Here is a 27,271-nt window from a genome sequence, read left to right on the forward strand (position 1 = left end):
TACAACTGAGCAACTCTACTGTGCCCCTGATAGTGGGCCACTTCTCACTTAATGCAAAAACTTCCACACATAAGAATGGGTGTGGTAGCTGGAGCATTTGAAATTATTGTAATTGGGCCCCTACCGTGTGCACATTAAATAACTTCTTTAGGACTAATTAATGCCATGTTATAAAGTTGAAGGTGTTGGGGGGGGGGGGGGGGAGGGGGTTGAAGTTGAATCACTATTTCAACCCTATAATTCAAAACTGAAATCTCAAGCAGTTCAGTGATGTTCTGCCACTTGGTGATAGAATGTTGGGGGTGTTACATTTATGTTTCCAACATAGAAACAGTTTCCAGGTGAAGACGGCACTGTTTTTACTTTTTTTTTCTCATTCTTAAGCAACAAATCACAACAAGCTCTGCCTGTTACTGGGGAAAGGAGCACAGCTTACGCACACTGAAAAACGACACAGACATGAGGAGGCACAGTATATGTAAACAATCACACTTTTATTGCCATGCAAGCACATGCCTTCTGGATGGCCACAACACATTTATGCTGTTATAGACTGCTCAAAACCTATTATGCTATCCAACTAGGATCCAAGCTATACTTATATATTTTTCTATCTTTATCACACGCATAAAAAAGATCACACCAAAGCTTCTTGCCCACATCATTGCTGTGGCAGCAGTCAAATCAACTGACCAAAAATGTGGTCACAGCTTTGTTGAACTCGTCAGCATACTTCAAGTGCAGATTGTGTTTTCCCTCGGGTACCAGATACAGCCTGCAAAGAATTATTAATAACAATTAAAAAAGAAAAGGCCCCAAGGGTAGCTTTGGCAGCATTTTGCAGATCCTTTCTTTATTGCAATAAAAATGTAACCTGATAAAACTACAACCTCCTGCCTCAAGAAGCACAGCAATGGTGAGTATTTTTAAGGCAAGAACAATTTCAGAAAAAGTTGAGAAAAAGGCTGATATTATTTTCAATAGTCCATGCAAGTTTGGAAAGCGAAGCCGTGGTTGAAAACTTGATAAAAGCACTCAGTTAGCATTCGGTAATTTTACAGTAATAAATAGGGGTGGTTGAGAAGAAAAGCTTGGGCAAAATGCACTTTGAATTAACAAAACACAAAACTTGGCAGTAATTGGGCACGTTTTTCTCGGCACGTTTCTCAGCTGTCAAATGGTATTTTTGCAATGAGAGGCAGCACACCTCGCTTGTGCCTGCAAGTGATGCATCACACTGCATAGCATCACCTTCGACATTGAAGCAGATGCTTGGCCACCAGGCAGTGGAGACCGATGGTTGAGAAGCCACATCCCAGACATTTGTTTACAGTAGCACATAGTATTTTCCCAGCATTTTCCACAACACAGCCTTTACTAGGCTTTATGTAAGTATATAGGATCCTCTATTTAAGAGTTTTATGATTCTGCATTCAGCAATTACAGGGTTTTACTTGAAAGCGAACGATCCTATGTATATGCAAGCAGGTGCGCTTTTCTTACTACTGAAATACAGTTGTAAGATAGTGGCGGTGATGTGCTGTTGTTATTGCCTTGCATCACCATAACGAGGCCAGGAGACCAAAATTAAGGTCAATTCGATCCATTCCAGGTGATAACAATTGCTAGAACACTTTTACTCCAGGTCCCCCGCCATAGCAACGCGAGTGAGTGGCCCTTACTTGGCTTTGGCAATGTGCTGCAACAGGTACTGGGGATGGTATGCTGCCACCAGGGGGTCCTTCCCTCCATGCACTATGAGCGTCGGGCAGCATATGCGCGACAGCTCGGGGCGGCAGACCTCACCACCGTACTTGCGCACCAGGTCCCGGTAGAAGTCGCAGTAGTCGGACCAGAGGGCGCGGAAGCGCTCGCGCCCATATATGGCTTCCATCGGGGCACGCATCCTTTCGCTCCACTTGTCAATGTCTCTCGTGGCTGCGCCAGCAAGGAGTCACATTTGAGATTTTGGCACTGGGAAGACACCACACATGCTTTGCAGAAAAAATGCTTAACAACCACAGAGGGCATGCAAGGCATGGCAGTAAGACTTGCATGGTGAAATAAATGGCAGCAAATCACAGCTGCTTAACTTTTTGGTACCTTTCTTAGCTGTTTGTGACGAGCACCATTTAGTGGAAAGTCAGCACAGTCATTTACACTTCCTCTGCCTTGTATGTCATTGTTATGTGCCCAGAAGTCCATCACAAGCTCTAGAGGCTTGGGCAAGTTACGCCGCATGAACTTGCAGAAGCATTCATTTTAACAAGCTTTGTTCTGCTTCTTGGAAAAGGTTCCTTGGCATAGGCAAGACGTTTGGAGGGCCAAACCCTACTCTTCAGATCGCCATAAATCCATATATAAGTGTGCACATTTATAAGAGGAAAAAGGGAGGGGGAAAAGCCATGTTGGAGATGCCTCCTCCAAATAAAACCTTGGCTGTGCTAGCGACAAGGCTTCACTGTGAACAGAGAGGGAATAGTAGCCACAGTGGTCTGGAGAAGGGAGGCTACATGTTCATCGTTCTCTGATGTTTCAAGAGCCAGCAAACAGAAAAACACACCTATGATGGCTGTTTCAAGAGCCAGCAAACAGAAAAACACACCTATGATGGCTGTATGATGGCTGACGGCAAGTCTACAGAAATGTTTACCTCAGGACTGTCTTATCATTTAGAAGTTCGGGCCGAGTAAAATCATTTGAACATCTACCCCAATACAATCAAGTAAAAAAAAAAAAAAAAGAAGAAGAAGAAGAAGAAGAAGAAGAGAGAGAGAGAGAACAGAGGACCACACTGCTATACAGCACAACCTGCCGATTAGTATGGAGTGTTTTTAGTACACAGGAGCACCTAGCCCCACTGGTGAAGCAGGTGATTTCTGCAACTACAAGCTTCTAGGACTAAATGTTTTTGCGGTGCTAAAAGTGTAACTAGCAGTACAAAGATTCTGCTTCTCAGCAGTAGCTGATATGATCTTCAGGAGACAGGACAAAAAAAGTGGCAGCTAGGACTATGTATCACCCAAAAATGATATATAGAAGTATCAGAAGAACCAAGCTTTTAACACGTAACTGCAGAAAAAAACTCAACTAAGCTAAAATGTGGCGAAAAGTTCTTGCATTATATGTAAGTCAAGTGTTGTATATATGATTACTGTATTGCATGAAGGTGTATCACCCAACACTAGGTGATCACAATAAAGACTCTGCCTCTTTCAATAGGTTGTACTAGTTTATTGCAGAATTTTTCAATGAAATATTCCCAGGGGCAGAATTTCGATTTTGTCCAGTTCAAAAATGTTCCTTTCGTGCCCATTTCAATCGTGACGTAAGTGCACTTGCTAGGCCTCTGATAATTATGTGCCAGAAACCGACACCCACCCTTGCTTCTGCCGCGTCACACCTTATTGTCTGCTTTCAGACAATCAGGGCTCGCTCGAGACAGACACTCTGAAGTGGAGATGAAATGGACAAAACTGAGAATTCCACCCCAGTATGGTGCACAAAGTGGTGATAGCATCTCGTGCGCTCTCTATACATATATAGATTGGTTCTTAGATTGGTTCTATACATACAGTGTGCGGCTGCTGCTTGGATGATAGATTGGTTGATGCTGCTTCTTTGGTTGACGCTGCTTGGTTGGCTGCAAGGTTCATAGATTCTGTCATTTCTTCCAGCTGCTTTTATGCCTTTCTCAGGTGCCGACATGCATCCTTCTTCCAAACAAATGTATTCAAGGAGCAGCGCTCTTGAATTCATTAGGCCTACTTTGCTTGGCTCTAAAAAATAAGGTTGATTGAAGCATTAGCCTTTCTTGTTTTGCACTGCTGTGATTGGAGTTTCATCAATCCAGGTTGTGCATTCAGTTTCCTGAAGTAGTTGAGGATATAGCTCATGAACCTTGTATGCTATCTTGACATCACTCGTGTTAGTGATGGCCATTTCAGTCCCAGCAGTTTGGTTTTCAACTGAAGCTTGGAAAACCAGCAGTAAGGCAGGTTCCCATTGGCAGGAAATTCCTGTAGACGCTTTGCTTGATGCTCGTTGCAGTGGCTCAAGTAGTTGGCAGCATTTCTCTTGCAGCCACCAGGGCATCTCAGCACGTTGAGAGACCACAAAATTTTAATCCACTTAGTCAGGTAGCTTTCAGACTGAAGAACTGTACTCTAATCATTGCATTCACATTGTGACAGCCAAAACCAATATTGTCCTCAAGGGGGATACAATCTTCCACGACTGTTAAAGAAATCTCCGCTCAGCAGTTCACTGCGTTGAGAGGGATTGCTTCAAGCTGAGCCATGACTGTATTTCAGGTGAAAAATGCCACACAACACAGCACAAACTGGTCCCTTCATCAACAAAACGGGACAGAATCACAGCCCTTCGCGTTGCCAAGAGGCTTATGTTTAATTCCCTGAGCTGTCACGGTGGCACATTTGGTGCAATGAAATGTCACATTCTGAGGAACACCCGAGACTGGGTTTGGCAATAAATGGTGGCAACTTGATTTCGGCCATCCTAACTTGGCCGTTAGTTGAAGGAGTGGGGATATTAATTGGGCAACACTGAAGCCAGAGCCGTTTGCTTTTGGAGACCTGCTGCCTTTTCTAGCGCGAAGATGTTTTTGCAGGTTGCCATAGCTCACTGCATGTAGCAGCAGGGGTTCCATCCTCAGCCTTTGAAAGTGTGTGCAGTGAGAGATCATGAGTGAGCCATAATTTGAATCTTTGCCTAAGCCGTGGATCATGAAATTTACTAGTTGTGGTTTCCTCTTCAGGCACGTTTGCGATTTTGAAGACTTGCACGTTGATAGGGCAGGTTCCCCATGTGACATCTGCAATGACCCCAAAATTCAAGCTATATTGGTTTTCCATGTGGCCTGTCACGTCTACAGTGAAGAGAAAAAGAAAACTGCAGCCTACAGCCTACTACCTGTTCTACAGCCTAACTGCACCGCTCAACCGACTGACATAGCAAGAGCACATGGAAATAGAGGGCATGATCACTTGCTAATTACAAAATGGGGACTAAAAAAAGCAAAAAGAAAAAACCAGGTAATACAATCACAACAGTTTCTGATAAGCAAATAATTTTTTAAACATAAAGTAGAAGTATCCAAATCCATGCCCGGGTTCAGTTTTACCTTTGTGCACTAGTTTTCCAGCCACGAAGCAGTCATATGGCAAGATTATTTTTTAATCAGACTTGGTAGTAATGAAATTACAGTAATTAAAGTACAGCAATTAAATTACTTCCTGCTGCAACAAATAATTTAATGAATTACTTTTGAGCGTTGGCAATTTAGTAATGTAATAAATTACTTCAGGCCAGTAATTTCATGGAAATTACTCGTTACTTTCGCAATTACTTTTGACTACCCACATTGTGGTCCCTTCAACGATCACTTCACAGTCCTCGGGCACTGAAATACTGTAGGCCATCGCTTGATGCCATCAAAAGCGGCGTCGCAAAAAGGTACGTTGATGACAGTCTTATTACGTTATGAACAATATTAGATTGTTCGGCGCTGCTACAATCTCAAGCACTTTGTTGTTGCTGCATAGCGTAGACGCCCAATCATAATGATTTATGGGACGCATTAATGAAATCATCAAACCCAACTATACAATTATCGTTGCATAGTTGATATTACAAGACAGTATGCTAACTGCTCTCTGCGCAGTTAACATATAAACATTATTTTGGCTTCTTTTTTATATGAACGTATGGCATGTTTGACATATCACAAGCCCAACAATATTACAATAAACAAAAAAATAAAATTAATTTCTGTGCAGCCATTCACTTCACTCATTGATGATATTGTTCCAGATTCTCGAAACCCCTCGAGGACCCAAACAACATGGTTGCAGCCGCAACCCATCCCCGCTTCAAGTTGGTGTATCTCGACGACGAGCGCACTGAGCAGCAAAACTGGCAGCTGGTCCGGAGCAACTTGGACGAACTCTTTCCCAGCGAGGATATGCTATGCGAGGATATACAAAATTCTGATATACAATGCAAGCAAAGCTTGCAACACCAGATTAATTAAAACCAAACCAATTTAGAGGAAATACTCCAGGTAGACCACTAATTTATGAATAAATGTAAACATAGTACTTGAATCTTGATGATACGATGATGGCTGATACAATTTCCAAGATCACACGAATTCGAGAAATTTTATTTCCAAGGCAGACTGCATATATGATGTTAAACTAGGGCGTTGTGGGAACATTAAAGTGCCACAATAGTTATTACGAATCGGTGAGGACTTCTACGGCACTATGGCAGTACTACGGCAGTACTATGGTCTCTACCAGCGTGGATAGATCGAACAGGCAAGACGGATCGCAGCAGCAAATGGGGCCCTGGACTAAGGGCACCACCCTCTGAGAGCTAAATAATCTGACTTCATAATAAAGTTTACTGCTACTACTATACTACTATGGTCTCTGACTCACATACTAGCATAATTATTTCGAAACACATAATTAACATAATTAACAAGTCTGACTGTTAAGCAACTCTACGAATGTGTCCAGTCTCATTTCAGTCACTACTGTAGATAATTAGCAACCACAGTTTTCAAACGAATGCAACACCGCCACTTCCACAGCAGTCCCTGGGCTGGTAGAGCTATCAGAACATTATTGTAAAACGAGTTGCATTGCGAATTTCCTAAAACATCACAGTATAAATGCCGCTCAGATAAAACGACACCCCTTGTGGGCTAGCTTACGGAATTTCGGGAAAATGAACTTGACTAGCTATGCTAGAGCAAGAAGTACTAAGCTGTACTAGCCTTGTAGCACTGCCCAAAGACTCGCACATACTAGTAGGCAGACACTGATGCCTTGGCCACAAAGTGTGGCTTCATTGTTGAAGAAGTAAAGGCAATTTACAATAAATGGCTATCCCTGACAGCAGAGACAGAATGCTTAACTAGATTTAAAAGTCAAGCCAAGCCCGGCTCGGACTCGAGTTCCTAAATCATGGTGATCACAGGGACAAGGTATTCCCTGACCACCAGTACTGACAGAATCTCCAAGCAGTGTTCCTGCCATCCCACATATCCGATATCGGATCGGTGGAGAGGGAGGCTTCTCTCCGTGAGACAGAGTGCCAATGCGAGAACAATGAGAGCCTGCCCTTCAGTGTCTCATTTTCAAGTCACGTGGTACAAATGGTGCACCACGCATGGCCAGCAAGGGAGCTAGCACGCACGTGACCACACTGCTGGCCAAGATGGCCGACCCCACAAACAGGCTAGGCCCGACCCTGTGTACATGGAAGCCAAGAAGGTCCCCATTCATAAACACATTTCATTGTGCCAATCGAATACGGAGTAGGCGTTCTAAAGTGAAATTTGAGAACAATTGTATTTTAGTATTGCCCCTATTTGCCCATGCTGGTCCTTACGCAGCTACATTTTTCAAAGATGGCACGGCCCTTGCTGCCCTTTCTTCCCACCTTGGGGGAAAAGAGTAACAGTATACAAAGATTCTTAATACCTGAATAACAAACACCGTTACATTTTCCAATCAGAAAAATGCAAATGAAAGACTTGGTTCATGAAACCCCTCCGCTCTGTTTGACTGCCAGCTTGTTGCTCCGGCTGCTTCACCAGAGAACTACGTGTCACTTTCAACGGCTGATCGCTTTTGATAACCAGGTGCAGACAGAATTACACATGAAAAAACTGTGCAAAGACAGTGTTGCACAGCAAAGTGCATTTACTTAGCAGCTGACCTGATAAATGAACAGATCAGTGTGCACTTTCTAACAAATCTAACCCTTTCAGAACGTATTCTCACCCGCCGCGGTGGCTCAGTGGCTAAGGCACTGAGCCACTGCTGCTCAGTGGCTGCTGAGCACGAGGTCGCGGGTTCGATTCCCGGCCGCGGCGGCCGCTTTTCTGATGGAGGCGAAAAGCAAAAACGCCCGTGTGTACGAGATTTTGGCGCACGATAAAGATCCCCAGGTGGTCAAAATTAATCCGGAGCCCTCCACTACGGCGCGCCTCATCGCCTGCGTTGCGTCGGCGCGTTAAACCCCACAACCAAAAACCAACGTATTCTCGGTGATTTAAAAGTAAAAAAAAAATTACACAGAAAGTGAAACAGACTTTTGCAGGTGCAAGTAGTGAAAATAAAAGCGTTTGCTTCATGTATTTGTTCTTGTTTAATAATTGTTTTTGACAGTGCAAGTTTTGAATCTTGCGAACATTTTTCACTACCCTGGGAGGTTTGTATACATTGATTCCACTGTAATGACAGACCCCAACAGGATATAGAGGAGCCAAGATGGCTTCCATGCAGCTTTTGACTATGCGCAGGTAGTCGCCGATATGAGTATTTACACTTATTAGGAACAGGAGTTAACTTACCGTGACACCAGCTCGCGGGCACGCAGTTTATGGTCAAAACCCATAGGCTCGGTCAAACGTTCATCGGGGTTTGGGGCCTCGGCAGTGGTGTGCCAAGGACCATGGGTCATTTCACACAGTCAAGATGAAGGGATGGTCATTATTGGGCAAAGGAGACTATGGAGGGAACAGTTCAGTGGTCACTCAGTGGCACGTTACAGCGATTCATCTTCATCTCTATGGGCATCTGAGTAATTTGTTTAAAGCCTATAGCACAACAGAGTGCACATAATCTTGCAGCTTCTATGCCTCACATTCAGAAAGTTACAGGCAGAGAGCGCAGCCAAAGCTCCTTCCACACCTCTTCCTCGTCTGTTGTTTCTCCACAATGAGCAAAATAATCTGCAACATACGTTGCTTTCTGCTGATACAAACATGTCTTATTTAATAAGCCTTAGAGTGAGACAAGAAAGAAAACAGACAATGCAGCTTCTAGTTGGCATTATGGCGGCACTGCTCCATTTTCTGAGCGAGTGACACAGATGAAGACAGATGCGAACCTCAGCTTTTAGCCTGAAGGCAACGTAAGGAGAAACACTGTGGTGTGAAAAAAGCATGAAGGCACCACACACCTGGGAGTCAGATGTGTAGGTGGCAAGAACAGTGCACGATGAATACTAGGTAAACTTGAAAACTATGCAACTTCTTGCATAGCTGAGCTGTGGCAGGTACCTGCAGGGATCTGCAGTGTGCATTTGCCATGCTTGTACTTGGTACATAATCTGGTAATTTCAGATTTGCCAATTACCTCTCCAACCGATTTAACACAGACGACATGCACGAGAGACTGGCTGTATCCCGTTTTTTGGATTTGACGAAGACATCATAAACCTGTTGTTGAGGTGGATGCTACTCCTATCACGTTAAAAACGAGTGTCTATGTGGTGCCAAGACAAGCTCGTGTGTCCAGAGCAGGCAGGCAGTACGCAGGAGTGAACTCCATCAGCTGTCGTTCAGTGACTATATTCCAGATTGTACGTGCTTAATACACTGTAACAGAGAATGCAGAAGCAGTAGCTCATTAGGTGGATAGAATGAACCTTCGGGTTCATTCAATGTGAGGTGGACAGTAGTGCGTCACACCAAAAACTGCCCTACCATGCACTGAAAAAGGAAGATGTGCAACACAAGAACACATGCTGCAAAACGTGAAAAGACAAGTGAAAGGACAGGTTTTCAGCTCTGTTCTGATACAGACTGGACGGGATAAAAAACATTGCTGCTTAAAACCAAGATATGCTGAGCCCTTACATGCAAGAATTAAAAAGCTTCCCAAATGGTTGTACAGAAAAAGTCGCTCGTGAGGCCAGTTACCCTGTGACACATAGAAAAGCATACACGAGGTCTACCAAGACACCGGAGGTCCTTACAACGCAAGCATCTATCACAACCCAGCATGGACACAGTGCAAAGCGCGAGCTTATTCTTGTCGTAGCTCACATTATACACCCGGGAATGGAATATGTGATGAACACTGAGGACACATACTGTCTCTGACTGCACGGCAGGTTAAAGGTTGCTGAACACTGGCTAGCTTTATGGATTACCTCACTCCAGTTCTATAATATGTACATCTGCACCAAAACGAATAATTAACAGTTAATCTGTACCACTTATTTAGCAGTGGAAGTTACATAACATCTTGTATATACTGTCAGGTGGAATTCACATTGCTGTCACAGTGTTGCTAAAAACGCAATGTTTGTACACCAAGAAACACCCTGTATGCAAGGAAGGTACACGCTGTACCCCAATCTTCTATAAAAATGGCAATAAATCTCATATTAGAAAGAAATTATGCAAGAAAACAACTTTTTTAAAGCTATTAACAGCACGCCTATAATATGCATTGCAGTGAGAAGTGATTAATGCAAGTAAATAGGGAGTATTTAACAATCCGAGCTTTGTAGGTCACATCCTGTTGAAGACTAGTAAAAAATGGGGTGAAGACCTTTAAATAAGAATTTAATGTAGCTTTAACACCGATAAAGGCAAAGTCACAGTAAGCAGGATATGTATAAGGTAAATAAAGAATTACACAACACATCACTTGGGATACGGAAACCAATTTAGAAGGGGGCGTGCACTAACAACACCTTTGCATTTTTCTAGTTTTGAGAAGTATGTGAGAAGTTCAAAAAGGACATTGACAAGAACACTGAAGAGAGTGAAGGGGGCTGCACTAAAGAAAAAGACGAAAAGTGCAATAATGCTGTTGACGCGGAGCTAATGGCCAAAGTAACATGCAGATCGACTAAGGTGACAAGTGATGAGGGGTGCAACCACAAGAGTACCATACAGTGGGACTGGGACTTTGTCAAAAATACCATAGTTTTAATTTTAGGCTGCCACCTCACAATCTGCTTTGACTCTCATTATTTAGATGTCTCCAGAGGGCAGCATCCTAATAATAATGCTAAAAAAGAATGTAACTGGAGAAAGTAGGGATGTGTAAATATCTAAGCTTAAAATTTGAACTGAATAATAACCATCGCGAATAAAAACGAAGAGGTGTGTGGCAGCACAGCTGCATGCAAACAGCAGACACGAGCACCACCAGCAGGTAAACGATAATCAGCTCCACCCATGTCTTGCTCAGCTGCTCCAATGGCTTCCTGAAGGTCAAAAATAGTGGTCTCTGGTCTTACATGTCCTGCACAATGACTGCAAAAATAATTCAAATTACATATCCCTAATGTTCGAATGCAGGAAGAATGATTGTGAACTTTAAATATTCAGCTAACTTTGGCACTTTTTTCATCCTTTGCCGCACGTCCGAGAGCTGCACGCCTAAGAGCCTAAAATTACCTCACAATAACTACCTTTGAAAAAACTACAAGTCCCATTGAAGGATGTCCTTGCTGTACTAGCAGCAGTACTAGTATCATTTCACAGACATCTGGTGTTGTCATTGTTGTTTGTGTGAAGCCTTGGTGCACAAGGGCAGGAGGACAGGGTGGAGGTGTTGTCGGAGAGAGTTGGGGAGCGAGGTGAAGTAAGTTATGTCAGCCAAAACAACCTCATAGTGAGGCTACACCCTAAAAAAAAGGTGCCACCTAAGTTTAGTGCTGTGCCATATCCCACAGAAAGAAGGTAGCCGCTGCAGAGCCAAAACATTAGGGACTGCATCTAAGCTTAGACGCCATCCCTAATGTTTTGGTGGCAAGCTGTCGCTTCTTATCTTCCACAAGACCTAAGACCTCTGATTGACGTGGAGATCAGCCATACATAACTTGGCATACTACCTTTGCATTCAACAATGATACGAACATTCGCAGATAAGTGATAAGAAACCGACTACTCAAGCCTAGGAAAGTACAAGCAGTGCAACAGATTTTTTTCTTTTGTGCGGATGCTGCCTTTTCATTACACAATTAAATTCTGTGGCAAAGACCACAAAAAATGGTGGGAGGTGCACTTGAACCAAAAAACCTGTGCGAGCTGTTCATACTGTACAAAAAAGTAAGCCTACTCGTGAGTCTCAGCAGGGCACAAATGCTGCTGCTCAAGGAAGTTTCCCAATCAAAACGATCGTACACGTTCGAAATGTTAAAAGAATAATCACCAGCACCAATGTGTCCATCAAACCACTTAGAAAGTGAAGCAATGAAAATCGGTCCTTGTTGACACCACACTGTTTGCAACTTTGATAGCGCCATGACGATGAAAAAAAACAGAGAAATTCTTACCTTCCAAAAGCTCCACGTCGTGTTCAGTGACATAAGCATTGCCACCAACAGCCACAAGCTTCTCAACACGATCAGGACGAGTGCCTGCCAAGATTAAGCCTGTTACAGCTCCATCACTCCAGCCGACGATTGAGTACTTCTTGTGCCCCAGTTTCTGTAAAAAGCATGAGCGCCTGTTTAATATTTTAAAAGCATAAAGTGTGAGCAGAACAACAACTTAATTGGATGATGTCACTAGCCAACATATTCACACTATGTAACTAAAGAATATTGAAGTGTCGTGAAATACTACTTAGGAAAGAACCTCTTTGGAAAGTTTCACAATTACCTGCACAGCCCCTAAGCACATTATTCAAAACAAGCAAGCCAGCCATTGCTATGTCATTCCGCTATTGTAAAATTGCTAAAAACAGGATGGCACGAGGCCTGTTGCGGTGGGGGTAGGTAAAGGGAACAGATTTTACATGTGCCGCATTCCGAAACCCTCACAAACAAGGATCCATAGTTAGAGTAGAATTCTCTTATGATGGCGCATTGGTTGGATGCAGCCCTCATATGTGAACACGGAAGGCGGGCTATATTTGTCACGTTGCATCCTTTAATCTTTCACAGTCTTACACCAGGTGACGCATGTTCACACGCTGGGCAAGGAGGCAGGTTCGGCTGTTTAGAGTGTTTCTGGGGGTGGTTGCCCCTTGCCACAACACCCTCCACAATGGCAAAGCCAGCTTGTGCTTTCCCCTCGAACACAAGGACCCTTTAATAGGGCATCCTCAAGGGGTGGTATTCGCCGCGAGATCGACATGTAGGTGGCGACAGCGTCGCGATGCTAGTGTGGATGCTCTGCTGAGCGGCCCGTAAGAATGCACACTGTGGCCGTGCTTCGTGCCTTTTTCCCACCATATGTGCGCACAAAAGGCGCAAACAAGATAGGTATGCTGTAGTTCGGTTCCTCAATGATTAGTGTATAGCATGAAAGTGGCAGTAAGTTTTCATTACTACGCCAAAAAAGCGACGACCCATCGCGAATCTCAGAATGGCCATAATAGTGACAATGAACTTGTACACCGTGGCTCGTAGCAAGCTCGATGTTTCCAGACTATGGCTTTGAGCCTTCAATAAAAGCATAAGCAGAAACAAATCATGAAGCCTCGATCTCTGAAATTTAGTTTACAACGGCAATCTCAATCGCTTTCACTGGTAGCATGACGCATTCTTGCATTTGTGGGATGCCCTGAAATGGTAACACCACCTACCCGCCCCGACATCTTTCTAAGAGCTTACGATATGTTTTGTGAGTTCAAAAAGCAACATAAAATTACTGAATTTTGATCAGCGCAGAGATATAGATGTAACCGCTCTAACGGGTCTTTTAAATGAAATTTTAGCGACTCTGAAGGAAGGTTTGATGAATAACGGTGTCAGATCACTTATTTATGGCTTTCGTCGCAAGTTAACTTGCGAATTGAATTGTCAATGCACGCAGTACAAGCAACATCTCATGTTTAGCTAGGTTTCCGCAAAGTGACAAGCAGGTTTACAGTGTGCAAACCAAGCTTCTGGGACCTCACAGTGAGCACAAATTTTCTGTTATGGCTGCTCTGACCATTTGCGTTCCTTTTACAATCTAACAGGTGCCTGCAACAGCAAGATGTGTTTGCATTCTTCCGTATAAGGTCACTTACGAACCCTGAAGATGTCAAATGAAGTTGCGCTGTTGCAGATGTAGTAAAACGTTTCCTTTTTATTTCTCATTGCAAATCAGCGCAACGGGTTCCCGGTAACTACTTTGTTTTGTAAACTGAACATCGCCTTTGTCTTGGCATTTAATTCTTGAGGATTGGTTAAAAAATGCAAGGATAAAAGTTTTCTGTGCATTTCGTTTTTTTTTTTTTTTTCGGGAGGGGGGAGGGGGGGTCTGCCAACGTTGCAAGAGCAGTGAGGAGAGAACGCATGTAATGCGAAAAGCCAAACGTTGGTTATCAGTATTACTTACAATCGAAAGTACGCTAGGTGTCGTGTTCTGGAGCGGTGAAAAAGTATTACTTCCACACGTATTTTCAAAACTTATTAACCCCCCTTTGGTCCGAGATTGTCCAAGAATTGTGGCTCGCCTTTTTCAAAATTGTATTGAAAGCAAGCATTGCGGGAAAAAATTAAAAAAAACAGCGAGCCATGGCACACACCCCACACGTCGGCAACAACATGCATTATATTAATTAAGCGATTTTTCCTCTTTCTTTAAATTTAGGTCCACCTTAAGAGGTTAAGACGTGACCATATTAGGCATTTGGTTATGCTGAGTGAGACACATTTCTGGACAAGGTGATTTATGTCCGGATTTGAAAATGGTATATATGAAAATGACACGAAATGCCACATGACAGACGCAACCTCACAACTACTTAATTTTACCGCAAAATCCCCCCTAAATACTCTTGCGCATCCATAGAAACATATTTTAAATAATACGTAAAATTAGCAACTCAGTATAAACAACGCCTGTCCAAAAATGGTATTTATTTTAGAAAAGGTACGGGAAGAACACGATCACACAGAGGCTTGCGGGTGTAAAATACGTCCCCGGTAATGCATGGGCGATAGCGCAAGGGTCGTGGGCAGTGTAACTGTTTTTGTTTTTTTCTTCTTTCTATAAGGAAACAGCATAATTTTAGAAGAATGTGGCAAATGCACGGGTATGCACAGGTCTTGTCGCTTCTTACCCGTTTTGCGTACTAAACTGTTATCTTTTAAATAATCACCACCCACCTTCAAAAAGCACCTTTCTACGCACCCGAAACGGCAGACGGCTGCACTCAACAATAAGAAAAGTGCAATGTGCGGAAGCAATGTTTATAACACGTTTCACACTCAAGCGGTGACCACGGCGAAGATGTTTCGTGGAATTAAACCAGTGCATTAACCCGCAACGGCCGCTGATTATTGCGTTTCTAGAGGAAATGCGCAAGCAGAGGTAACTATGTCATTGCTTACTGTCAAACGAGTACACATATTGGTTGTTTTGTTGTGTGCAGCACGCGTCTTGCGCCGCGCGGAACGTGAACAAGCAGACACCTGAGAGCACCATCCACACTAGGAGCGGTTTGTCCCGCTGCCGCCAGGGGCCGACTGTGTTCGCGCTCGGGGCGAATACGTGGGTCAGGAGTTCTTCTGACCTTCGAAACTTGTTTCTCCTTTGCGTCTCTTCTGGGCTGTGACTCAAAGCTTTGCGTAGCATGAGCTCAAGCTGTGAGTTGTAGGAAGAGCGAGCCTCCCTTGCCAGATCATGCACAGCCTCTTTGCCCTTGTTGCCAGAGTGTCCGGAGACCCAAAGGTCCTTGACATCAATATTCCTGTTGTGTTGTAGTTCAGGGCAAGTGTCTTTTCCGGTGTGTTCAGTGGTGGTTCCTCATGGGGGTCCAATGAGGCTTTTGAAGCCAATGTAGTGCTGTCAGTGAAAAGCTGGATCCGCAGCACTTGCTTGTTGCCATCTAAGGACGGAGACTCAATCACACAGAGGAGGAGTACTTTTCTGAGTGGTGGGCCCCGCCCTGTATCATCACAGCCACAGTGATTACTCAGGTCTAGGGGTCCCATGAGCAATCCAAATAGATGTGTACCTCTACCATGTCAGGTTTGAGAAAGTTAAGGACCCGGACTATTGTTTTTTGCTGCTGGGTGTATGTTTACGTGCTTGTTTTGGCCAGAAAAGCTTGAGATTGGTTATTTGGCTCTCTTGCCACAACGTAACATGAGAAGGAACATCTAGTACAGCTTGCATTACCACGATCACACCGCCCTCTCATGGAACTAGCACAGTACATTATTTTTAAATACACCATGGGCCTACCTCCTTGAGATCATGTGTCATGCAGCAAAGCCATCTTTTTGCACTGCCAGCAGGGTTTGGCAGAACGGGAAAAAAGAAAAGGAGTGAGACAGAGCTTCACACAACACTTTACAAACCTTCTGGAATGGTCTTGCGGATTATTGAAGCTTGTGGCCCACCAATTGAGAGCCACTGCTCTATATGCTTAAATGCTCAATGAAGCATAAAGCTAACATTAACAATTCTAGGGATTAGGCTTCATACGGAAAAAGAATTTAAAAGATTTTGAAAAAACTTTTCATTGTACGCTGTTAGTTTCCTCCAGAAAAGTTCTACAAGAGATTAAAAGGGCCTACTGAAAGTGCACATTCATACTGCATGGGTGACTACAACCCGAGTTTTCTATATATAGTGTAGCAGCTAGTGTTTGCTGTAAGTGCAGAAGAAAAAAACTGGAAAGCTGTTGCCGTGCATAAGTAGGCATAGCAAACACTGCAGTGCAGCAAAGCCCCCATAAAGGAGCACTGCTTAGTTGCCAATGGCCTGCTCATTTGAGTGACGCAAGTCGGTGCCTGCATGCTTCCTACAGCGGGGCAGTTGACATGGCAAACACTCACGCTAGATGCCCAGGTATCATCATATGCCATTTGGATTCTGAAAAAACCGTTAAAAATGCCAAGTATGCCTGTGCCTTTTTGAGGTCCTTTTCCTCTGTGTTCATGTATAGCCAGCATAATGAATGAGCATCTGTTTAACATATTGTTCCAGGAAATTTAGAACTCAAAAACAAAGTTCTTTCTTGGCAGTGACTTTAATATGCCTTAAGTCACACCCGTTCTATATTCTAATTCTGCACTTTCCCTGAAATTCACCAATCTGACAGCTACTAACGGACTCTACCAATATGTGGACTTCCCGACAAGGCAATACGGGGATTGAGCTTCAACGCTTGACCTTTTCTTTTCCAACTCAGACAATCCAGTGCAATCCATATATCCTGTGCCTGGTATCAGCGACCACAATGCGGTGTTAGCAACTATTGCATGTGTGCACCCATTACCTGTTATCAGACGACCTCACGAAGTGTTCATGCACCAAAGCGGTAACTATGATCTAATAATACGGGCCCTGAAAGAGTACTTTCAAGTGTTTGCCGAATTAATCTTACCATATAACATAGATAAGCTCTGGAAATGTTTCAAGGACAAGGTGACCTCACTGATTCCTATATCCTAACCAAAATGATTTCTAATACACCTAAAAAACCAATCCATGGTTCACCAGAGAAGTTAAAGTTCTACTAAATAAAAAACGTCGACTTTTTTGCAGGTATAGAGCTGACAGGAATGAAGACTTGTACTGCACTCTTGATGCCATAGGAAAAGAAATTAGGCTAAAGATCAAGGTAGCAAAAGATACGTTTTTTCATCATTAGGTAACAAGCTCAAACAAAGTCCCAAAAAGATGTGGAAGTTTGTGAAATCAAATGGCAAGGGGGAAGGTTCAATATCGCCAATATCAGGACCCCAGGGAGGCATCACTGATGATATTCAGAAAGTTAATCATTTCAAGGACTACTTTAAAGAAGCCATGAATACAAAATACAAGTTTGTTTTATTTAAAAGATTTCATGTTTTATAGTGCCCCTTTTCAAGATACAAACGATGCTTTATTCACTGAGAAATTAATAAATTTAGGTTAAAATTTTGATTTTCCCGCTAAATCGTGTGTTTTCGTGGTTCGCAATGACACCATGGGAACCGACCGCTGTGCAGCCGATTCCGAAGCCTTGTTTACCGTTAGTGGACCTAGATGGCGCGCCACCATACCGTTGCAAGCCGTTTTCTGCCTTTGGTTTGTTTTTGATCGTATTTAAAGCTGCCTTGTTTTTGTTTTGGGAGAAAATAATCGTTTTGTTAAACATAGTGCTCGCTTTACAAATATGGTCACAAAAGACACCGTGCTTGCGTCAATCACCCAGTGTCGTCTGAGACAACCCCAAAGCCCCGCAGTGCTATGGAGCTAAACCAAGCATAGTGCGTGCAGTACCAACGGCAGTATGCATCAGTTCTATGTTTAAGTGTGCTTTCGTAACTTCCACTGTTTGTCCCACCATCCTTACTGATATAAAAAGAATGTGCGCTAAATTTAAGCACAAATAGCTCGTTCGGTAAGCTGATAAGCTCTGCCTAATTTGCGTTTGCTTTTGCCGGCCTCCACCAATTGCAGAGCTGGCTGGTATGACATCATAGGTTCTGTTGCGGGAAATGAGCTAGTGGGTTGCATGGCCATTCCCTTTTTTCCTAATTATGTATCTTATTTGAGCGACATTTGCGTTAAAAGTGGTGTCAGTACGATTCTAAAGAGGCAATCTTTCGAATGAACCGAACTTGTGTTTTCTCTTCTTGGCTCCTTTAAGGGGGTATGGATAGTGGATGTAGGTGTCCACTTATGCCTGCGGCTAGCTTCGCTAGTTTTTGAGTAATCAACTTGAAATTTTGGAGGGAAGGCATAATAGATATCTACTAACCGTGTGCAAAATTTTATGCAGAAATACGTAATAGTTTTAAGATATAAATGTTTTTTAGCTTTTTTTTCTCTGCTTAAATAACAGTAGGAAATGTTTTTACTGGAACAGGTTTGAAACATTTTCTATATATGTTAGATGCCTCAGGCTTTCTTCTGAACCAGAATAATAATAGTGGCAATAATCGTTGATTTTTTAAAAATATTTGCATAGCACAAACACAAATTTTAATAATTTCCAAGAAAAAAAGTGTGAATAAAAAAAAAAAAGACATTTTGGTGGGAACATGCTTATTCTGGTTCAGAAAATTAACTCACAAAGAAATGGTTTTGATAACCCAAATAGTTGACGAGAAAATGTTCCTTTTCTCAGCGGAAATGGAGTTTTGAGAAAAATCCCTTCAAAAGTTTTCGTTTAATTTTTTTCTTGTGCGGATTCTGAGAAAAGCGAACCAATGCTGCTAGCATGGTGGAATTCAGGCATGAAAGATCGCTCTAATATGTTGAAAATGAAACCAATCACGTGCACGCAAATTGAATGATACACGAATGACTTAACATAAACAATGGTTTCGTTATGCATGTGCAACGCTATTTCACATAATGCACCGGCATTGCAGCATATACTGAACTGCAGAAAAATTCAAGTAACTATTCGCTATATTTGTAAGTAATTTTATAAATAAATGTTATTATGAGTTTTTAAAGAAAACATAATGTAAATAGCACTTTGCATCACAAGAAACTTGCAGTGACTATAGGTGGGGCCAGATGGGAGTGTGTTTGGTGCCATTTTCAAACAACTACTGGATGTGTTCTTAATTTCATTAAAAGAAATTTCAATAAAGCCCCTCAAGACGTCAACAAATATTGTACTTTTCTAATGTACGTTCGATTCTAGAGTATGTTGTACTGGTAGAGGACCTAAAGACTAAGATATAAATAAACTCGAGGCAATTGAAAATCGTTCTGTACAATTTGTTACTAAATCACACAGTCATGACATCAGCGTTACAGGCTTAAAACGCTCAGTCTCATGGGACACTCTAAAACTCCGGCGCCCCTTTTCTAGGTGTTTATTCTTGAAACAGACTGTCTGTGAGGAAGGAGGTGGCAATAGATCGACATCAGTACCTCCATCCGCCCATGTATATATCCACATGAAGGGATATTACACAAAAAAATTGGTGAATGTTCATGCGGTACACCTGAATTCCAAATGTCATTTTTCCCCCGGACTATTAAAGACAGGAATGCCCTACCCAACACCGTTGTTGCCGCCCCCACTGCACTGTTTTCCACTGCAGTCTGGTAGCACTTCCGCATGAGCACAATATGACTTGAATCGTTTTTCATGAGTGTGGCGCTGTCATCTGCTGTTCCACTGCAATCGGTGTATGCTACCGTAAACACGCTAAACGCTGCGTTTTCTTTGTTACCATTAGGCCATGCTTGTGATTCGTTGTGTTTATTTCATGTATAACACCCCCCTACAACAATGCCTTTTGGCGGATGTAGGTACGTTAATAAATAAATAAATCTTTTGACACAAGCAAGCACAAACAGAATTTTAATGCCACCATGCCTCGGCACTTATATCTTTTGCACCCCACCTACTTTGTTTACAAACATGAGATTTGTCTGTATAGCCCTAAGCAAAGTACAAGGACCAGGAAGGCACAGAAAATGGTGCCACAAGCACTAACTTCCAAGAAAACATATTTTGGAAAATGCAATACTATTAAAACATAGCATTTACAGACGCTAACATGTGCCACATGATCCCACAGCGAGTGTGAAAACTTGCATATCGTTTTTTGCATGTACAATCATGGACAAATGAAACATGAACAGGAAAAGGTGAACCAAAACATACAAATAGCACAATTTCTTTCAATGCATGTCAAAATGACCCCAAAACATACAAATAGCGCAATTTCTTTCCATGCTTGTCAAAATGACCCGTGGCCTAGTTACAAAACAAAGCTGGGAAATGTGGCTTTCCAAATATGCCAATAGCACACCATTATTCGACCTCAATGAACCATATTTTTCATTTTTGCGTGATCTGGTTCATATCTTCATGTTCACGTTTCATTTGTCCATGACTACTTGCATGTCAAACCTGGCATAAATGTATTTTTTTTTCCAATTACGTACGTCTCCTGGGAAGTCAGCACTCATGGCATTACTTTTGCTATCTTCTCAGCACTTGTCCTTTGTTTAGCACTTTATGTTTCATACTGCACCATTTATAGGCATAAGCTGTCATCCTTTTTGACAAATATCATGGTTGTAAACAAGTTAGGTGCCGCCAGCGGTGGTGATGGAGGGTTGTAGCCTGGTAAAGATGCAAGTAATGCACTCTGGCATTGAAAATCGGTTTGTGTTTTGTGCTTGCAAAGATATTTGCGTATTGCTACACCCAGTATTCATTTTTTGCCCAGCCACCAAAATGAGGTGCATGCCTTCTTCCTTTCTCCAAGCTTTCTTTCCTCCATGGGTGCATGTTAGGATCAAAGGCACAGTAAATTCAAGTAATTACGGTGCGCCCAGTATGAGCAAATACAGTTGGAAGGCACTTGCAATGGCTGTCATTGATGTTGTTAGCTGTCTTTACCATACAGAGGGTGAAATCATTTGCCATGCTTCAGTGTGCATATAAGCTTGCCAATGGCAAAGTAAATGCAAAGTGATGTGATGCATATCACTGGCGGTGCTTTATTTCTTTTATTCATCACCTTTTATGCTACTCAGGAAAACCTTACTGAAACTTTTGCTTTTGGAAGTTGGACCTTCCCACTCACCATACTCTAACATTATCTTCAAACCGTTGCCAATAAAAACAAGAACAAAATCCACGGGCCCCTTTTGCAGTGCAATGGCCCCCCTGTTTACCCTGCACCTGGATCATTACTGCCAACAGCACCGCTGTGGTCACATTTTCATGACATCCCATTCCAGCATTGGTAGAGACACAGGGGTAGAGCTCAACTTACGTGCATGACTGCATCGACAACTCTAGCATCTCTGTAGTAAAAATCCTTTGGGAAAGTTCTCTCCGGTGGTCTGCTGAAACCGTAACCAGGTGGGTCCCACGCAACAAGTGAGAACAGTTTCCGGTCAAGGTTTTCAAGCTGAGGTGTAAAGTCTGTGCGAGTGGAACCTGCAGGGGTAGTGGGAAACTAAGTGAAGCATACATGCACAACAAACACTAGGTCATGCATATTGAAAGTTACATCAACGAACATTCTAAGTTAAAAAAAAAAATTGGCTGACGATTATGATACTCCCTAATGCGAAATTTGACCGCAGTGCAAACTGCAGTCTTCTCGGTGACGGAGCATAGCTGCTGCAGCTGAAGAAGTAATCATGTCATCAGCAGACGCATGATGGCTATTTGGTGTTATCTCGCAGCGCGTCGCTGCTGTCTCGCGCGGCCTCAGCACGTCGCCCTCCCCCTCACACTTGCGCTGTACTTTCCTCCTCCACTTTCCTGCTTGTTCGATCGTGTCTATCTTCGGTGTCCTCCTTGTTCGCTCGGTTACACCGAGGCTGATGGCACCACAAAACCACAGGAGAGAGCACTTAAAAGCTGCGCTCTAAAAAATTGTTCAGCCTGCAATGAGCGAAACGATAATGAACAGGGGCAAAGAACGTTCAAGAGGACTGTGCCCTGTCGTATTTAATGTCCCCTGCCTCCACCCATCATTCTTTTCTGTGCACTTTGCCTTCAATATGCACACAAACCAGCTTGTCCAAATATCTGTGGTGCAGACACGTTCCTCACAGGTGAAACACCTTTCAAAAACTCCATATGTTCTTCAAGCGACACTAAGATGTGAAAACAGGCTGGCTTACATCAGCGGATTGCAGTACCATGAGTAAATATATACTATCCATAGCAACAGTTCTTACTAATGCAGAAAATGACAAAAGCATGAAAACAGGCATCGCCTCCCCCTAACATTTTTTCCGCTCTACAGTTTTTGGTGCTCCAAATCATGAATGATGAAACGAAACTGGCAATGCAAAGACAATAATGTACAAACACGTAAAATTAAACTAAATGCACATAGTAGTCACTTCTGTTGAGCATGTGCTGAAATAACACAAACATTACCTAATAAACGTTATATAACAGGTTGCTTCATTACCACAGGCAATAAGCTTTGTTTCAGTTGCAATTTAAATCAAATACTTCCTCTTGGCATACAAGAGTAGCGAATATTGGGCAGTGAAAACTTTGCTCAATGCTGTTACATCATGCTCGACTGCTGTTACTTTCATCAAAGTCCCGAGAGGTTTTTAGATCTAACCTTTCAAGACAGTGCTTCATTCTGCTAGTTCAGGATCTTTCTTTCTTGTCAGCGAATGCTAATGAGCACTTTCTATACACAGCCTCGCCCGTTTTCAGTGCACGCTTGAAACTGGCAATGAGCCCCACACAAAAATGGAGAACAACAAGAAACAAATACAGCAGACCCTCGTTAACTCTGCAACGAATGCTTTGGAGAATGTATGGCCCTGCGGAGCACAGTTTCGAGTAAATGACTCCCGCAAGTACTTTGTAAATGCAATCAGTATGTACGAAGTTCTTACATATTAGAGTTCATATCTATGCACTTTTCTACACTTCTCTTCCGACCTTCTGGTAGCGCAGCAGTGGCACGATATGTGCACGGTACCTGCCGCTTGTTTGTCTTTAAGCCCATTAAACTACGCTTGAAGACTGAACATATGGCGGAGAGATCTGCCATGTGCATAGCAAAGTTCTTTTTTTATAATTAGCCCACCAGGCGCTTGCAGCTGGAGCATAGCATACTAAAATAATGGAAACTGTTGGTGTTGCATTTGGCTCCACTTGTATTTGCTCCACTTATGCCACTTGGCCAGTGCCGTTGGAGACAGCCCCTACTTTGCCAGACTGCTGTGCAGCTATAACTGCATAGCGCACTCAGTACGCACTAGTGCTTCTATGTTCAAGTGTTCTTTCATAACTTAAATTGTTTACCCTACCATTTGTACTGCTTTAAAAAGAATGTAGACTAAATTTAAGTGTGAACAGCTCCTTCTGCAAGCTTATAATCCCTGTCTAATTTCTGTTGAATTTTGTCGGCCTCAGCCAATTGCCACGAGCTGCCCATAAGACGTCATAAGTCTAGTGCGGAAAAATTACTAGGGTGCCGCATGGCTATTCCGGTGCACAGATGAAACTTGAAGACTGGCAGCAGTTTTTACCTGTACAATCGATTTTTTTTTAGCCCATGCTTCTATATGTCCGAATATATTGACTGTATGTTATTGTTAAAGGGGCGCAGTCCTTGTCAAGCCTTAGTGGCTTTTTGTCTGTGTTCCCTTCAGTGTCATTTTGATACTGGAAATAAAAATGGTTTGATTTAATTTGATATTCTGTTTTCATTATACAGCTTATTTGAGTGAAGTCTGCATTACTAGCGGTGTGAGTGTTATTCTACCGACACAGTCTTTCAAATTAACCAAACTTGCATTTTGTCTTCATGGTCCCTTTACGGTACAGCTGTACTAACAAAGAGTTTGAACTAACAAGCCCCCTGTGATTAGAGGTAGGACTGCAATACGTACCATTAACAGAAATACATGAGCGACTAAATTGGCCTTACTATACGTTCTCAAGAGTTTGTGTCAATAATTACGGGTCACTGGGCAAGCCTGGTGTACACAATTAATAATTTGAGGTGTCAACTCAAAGGAGAAGCAGCTAGAAATTTCAGTGCACCCTTCCTGTGTGCAATAAGGTGGTCCGCAGGTAGTGCCTAATACAAAAGGAGACACCAATGTTTTCCGAATAGCTTCCACAGAGCCACATGAAAAACTCGGCATCAACCAACCCCACGCCATTGCCTACACTCAACAGTATTTACTATACCTGTGCATGATGCAACACATTAGGTCACACTTAAAATGCACCCATTCATGTGGAACCTGCCCTAAAATAATTCATAACCTGCATGAGACAGCATTACTTTTGACTACATTTCCATTACCTGATGAAAAGCAGTCTGTGTGGACAGGATACCTTGTTCAAATTAAATGTTGCACGTCTTTGCAGTTTGACTTCAAGTTTTCTCCTATCCAAATTTAATACACATCACTTTGCTGAGACCTTTCAGACAGTTCGAATTGCCTTTTAATCGAATTATGCGACATAAATTTGTGAGGTTTGACTCTAGTGTAGGGTCTACAACCCAGGGCAAAGGATGCTTCATTCCAAAAAAAAAAAAGTCTAGCCCAGGAGGCTCTAAACACTACCCCCCCCCCCCCCCCCTTCTTAGAAAGAAAGCAGGCTCTCTACAATCAAGTGGTGGTGGTGGTGGTGGTGGTGGTGGTGGTGGTGGTACCAGTGAAATGGCTCATACCCATTCAGGGGGATTGGCCAGGAAATGGGCGCCTTAACGAAAGAAATTATGTAATTTTTGTAGGGAAAGAAAAATCGCAGTGTCTAGAGAGCCGTCCGACGGCACTCTAGCTGATCGTTGCAGGCATGGCTGGAGTGCCGTCCGACGACATTCGAACATTTAACACTAGGCTAGGACAAGTCAGAGAGTCTGTTGTTGTAGTGTAGAGTATCCGTCTTAGCGTTTTGATCCCAGGGTCGGTGGTTCGAGACCGGCTCTTGCCTCGGTTGTTTTTTTTTCATTATTTAATTGAAGTGCAATTTTTATGCCTTAGGTTAGTTTTGGTGTTTTAAATTATTTCTTTGTGTGCGTTATACCCCTGTCACACGGGCACTTTCAATCACGATTGAGTCGATCCGGATCGAGCTCAATCCGGATCGGGCCCCTGCTACACGGCAGTTTCAATCGCGATCGAGCTCGATCCCGCTCGAACTCAATCCTGGTTTCTCAAGCGCGATCGAGGCTTCCAAGCGCGATCGAACGAAAGCGGCGATACTCTCGTCCCCGATCAGTAATGACACAGAATGTGACAACTTCAACTAACGCCACAAATTGTGCCAAATAACTTGACCCAAATAAGCGTGAGGTAATATTTACATATTTACATATACCTACGACGCGCGAAGTTACCAGACGCCGGCCGCAATTACATTGTTAGCGCCATCTGGCGTACACGAGTGCAAACCGTGCAACTTCTCGATCGCGATTGAAACGTGCCGTGTAGCAGCGGCACTGCGTCGAGCGCGCTCGAAAACTCGATCGCGATTCACTTCAATCGCGATTGAAAGTGCCCGTGTGACAGGGGTATTAGGTTCTCTTATGTTACGTTTAGGTTAGGTTGCCTAGTTTTACATTATCTAGAGCGATGTACTGCCAGACGCGGATATTTTGCCACAAAACGCCAGTGGATGTCGGTAAAGTGGATTGCTTATAATACTGTCGGACGGCACTCTAGACACGGCCAAGAAAAATATTTAAATATCAGAATGTATTAGCCGTAGATGACAAGAGAAATAAAAGTAAGGAGATTATAGAAAGAAATAAAAAAGGTAAAAACGAACACCATTGAATGAGAATTGGAAATAAGAATCACGAAGAACGAATGTGGTACAGACGAAGCAGCGAGCTAGGGGAATCCAGCAGGGCCACATAATATCTAACAGACTAACACGGCTGACGGCCTGATTCTAGGATAAATGAGTGTAATGCACGGCAAAGATTTACGTGGCAAAATCCCAGTTCATTCGCCCCGAAAGACAAAATCAGTGTAGCAGACAGCGGGAGGTTTAGCCGGCACAGCGGGAGGTTTAGCCGGCTGCATGTGCTTTCTAAGTATCTTCGTCTTATAGAAGAGAACCACTGGCAGGAGAAGAAGAAATGGTCGATCTTTTCTGGTTCATTGCAGAAAGCGCATAGCGGCGAAGGGGCCAGATTAGAGCGGTGCAAGTAATAATTTAAATTTGGCACGCGATTGCAAAAGCTAGCGAGGGTGACTTTGCAAGCTCGCGACTGGCTTACGCTGCACTTCCACGAGTACCGGAGGTGCTCGATCTCCGAGTCTTCGTAAGCAGAACCAGGCATACTTTGAAGTAAGCGCAGCCTACGAAAGCGAGCCGAAGTTATTAGGGTAATGGGACAGTCCGGTGAAAACTGCACCTCTTCTTTCCTTGGAGGATAAACTAGAAAGGGGTATGCAACCATCAGACATCACGACATGGGGGTGACAATAAAATAAAAAGTGAATGCTTTTGTTGAAGCACTGCTTTGACATTTTTGCGGACAAATAGACCAGCTGTTGCACAGGTAAATTACCCCCACTTCAACGTTTTAAGTACGCATTTCGAAAACCTTATGGGGATATTTCAAATAGCGCGGGAGCTTTGTGCTTGTACAGAGTTTGTTTAGGAACATACCGATCGCCCCCGGTAGCAAGACTACAGCACGAGGTCCATTTCCAACAGTTTCCACGTGAATCCTGTACTCGAGGGCCTCTACATAGAAGCCAGGCGCTCTGAAACAAATTATCCGCTGATGTTTGATGGAATAACCACAAGGACGGGTCAGTGACATTTGCAATGATCAACTTACTTTTGAACGCTCGCCGGTTCTAATAAAACCGATAACCACCTAGCGAAACGTGGGCTAGACAGCTTCCCAAAACGTTCAAGTTGCCCACGTTTTAGGAAAGACAGTAGTGTGCACATTATTGTACGTTGGTTTGGCTCTACGGTTTATACGATTTATACAGTTCACGCATGCCGTAAACGGCGCAACCACAGAACAGGGAGGATTTGCGCAACCAAACAAAACAAGTTCGACCTCCAGGAGCTCAAGCAGCGCGCAAGAACAACAGGGTCAACCA

The 27,271-nt window shown here is 43.1% G+C and overlaps 1 protein-coding gene across 2 annotated transcripts; it reads right to left on the reverse strand.

Moving 5' to 3' along the window:
• Nucleotides 1-475: 475 nt before the first annotated feature.
• Nucleotides 476-27,271, reverse strand: LOC144155451 (serine hydrolase BPHL-like). Of its 2 annotated transcripts, XM_077686898.1 has the most exons (6): nucleotides 26,998-27,271; nucleotides 26,823-26,920; nucleotides 21,472-21,638; nucleotides 12,118-12,271; nucleotides 1,683-1,938; nucleotides 476-775 (listed from the first exon to the last, which is right to left on the reverse strand). In XM_077686898.1, the coding sequence occupies exons 1-6, from the start codon at nucleotides 27,111-27,113 to the stop codon at nucleotides 685-687; spliced, it is 882 nt and encodes a 293-aa protein (XP_077543024.1). In that variant the 5' UTR covers nucleotides 27,114-27,271; the 3' UTR covers nucleotides 476-684. The 2 variants fall into 2 exon arrangements, with proteins under 2 accessions (XP_077543024.1, XP_077543025.1); XM_077686899.1 differs by lacking the exon at nucleotides 26,823-26,920 and having other exon boundaries at nucleotides 26,998-27,268.

The sequence above is a fragment of the Haemaphysalis longicornis genome, unplaced genomic scaffold (genome assembly GCF_048455015.1).
Source record: "Haemaphysalis longicornis isolate Haplotype H1 unplaced genomic scaffold, Haemaphysalis longicornis Haplotype H1 scaffold_1, whole genome shotgun sequence".
NCBI classification, from domain to species: domain Eukaryota; kingdom Metazoa; phylum Arthropoda; class Arachnida; order Ixodida; family Ixodidae; genus Haemaphysalis; species Haemaphysalis longicornis.

What these genes read in the sequence shown, in the direction of transcription:
- LOC144155451 (XM_077686898.1), bottom strand. Translation starts at nt 27,113, where the DNA reads ATGTGCACACTACTGTCTTTCCTAAAACGTGGGCAACTTGAACGTTTT. An exon ending in TTGTCGATGCAGTCATGCAC is followed by an intron (nt 12,272 to 21,471) that starts GTAAGTTGAGCT and finishes TGCTTTTTACAG; the next exon opens with AAACTGGGGCACAAGAAGTA. An exon ending in CGACGTGGAGCTTTTGGAAG is followed by an intron (nt 1,939 to 12,117) that starts GTAAGAATTTCT and finishes TTGCTGGCGCAG; the next exon opens with CCACGAGAGACATTGACAAG.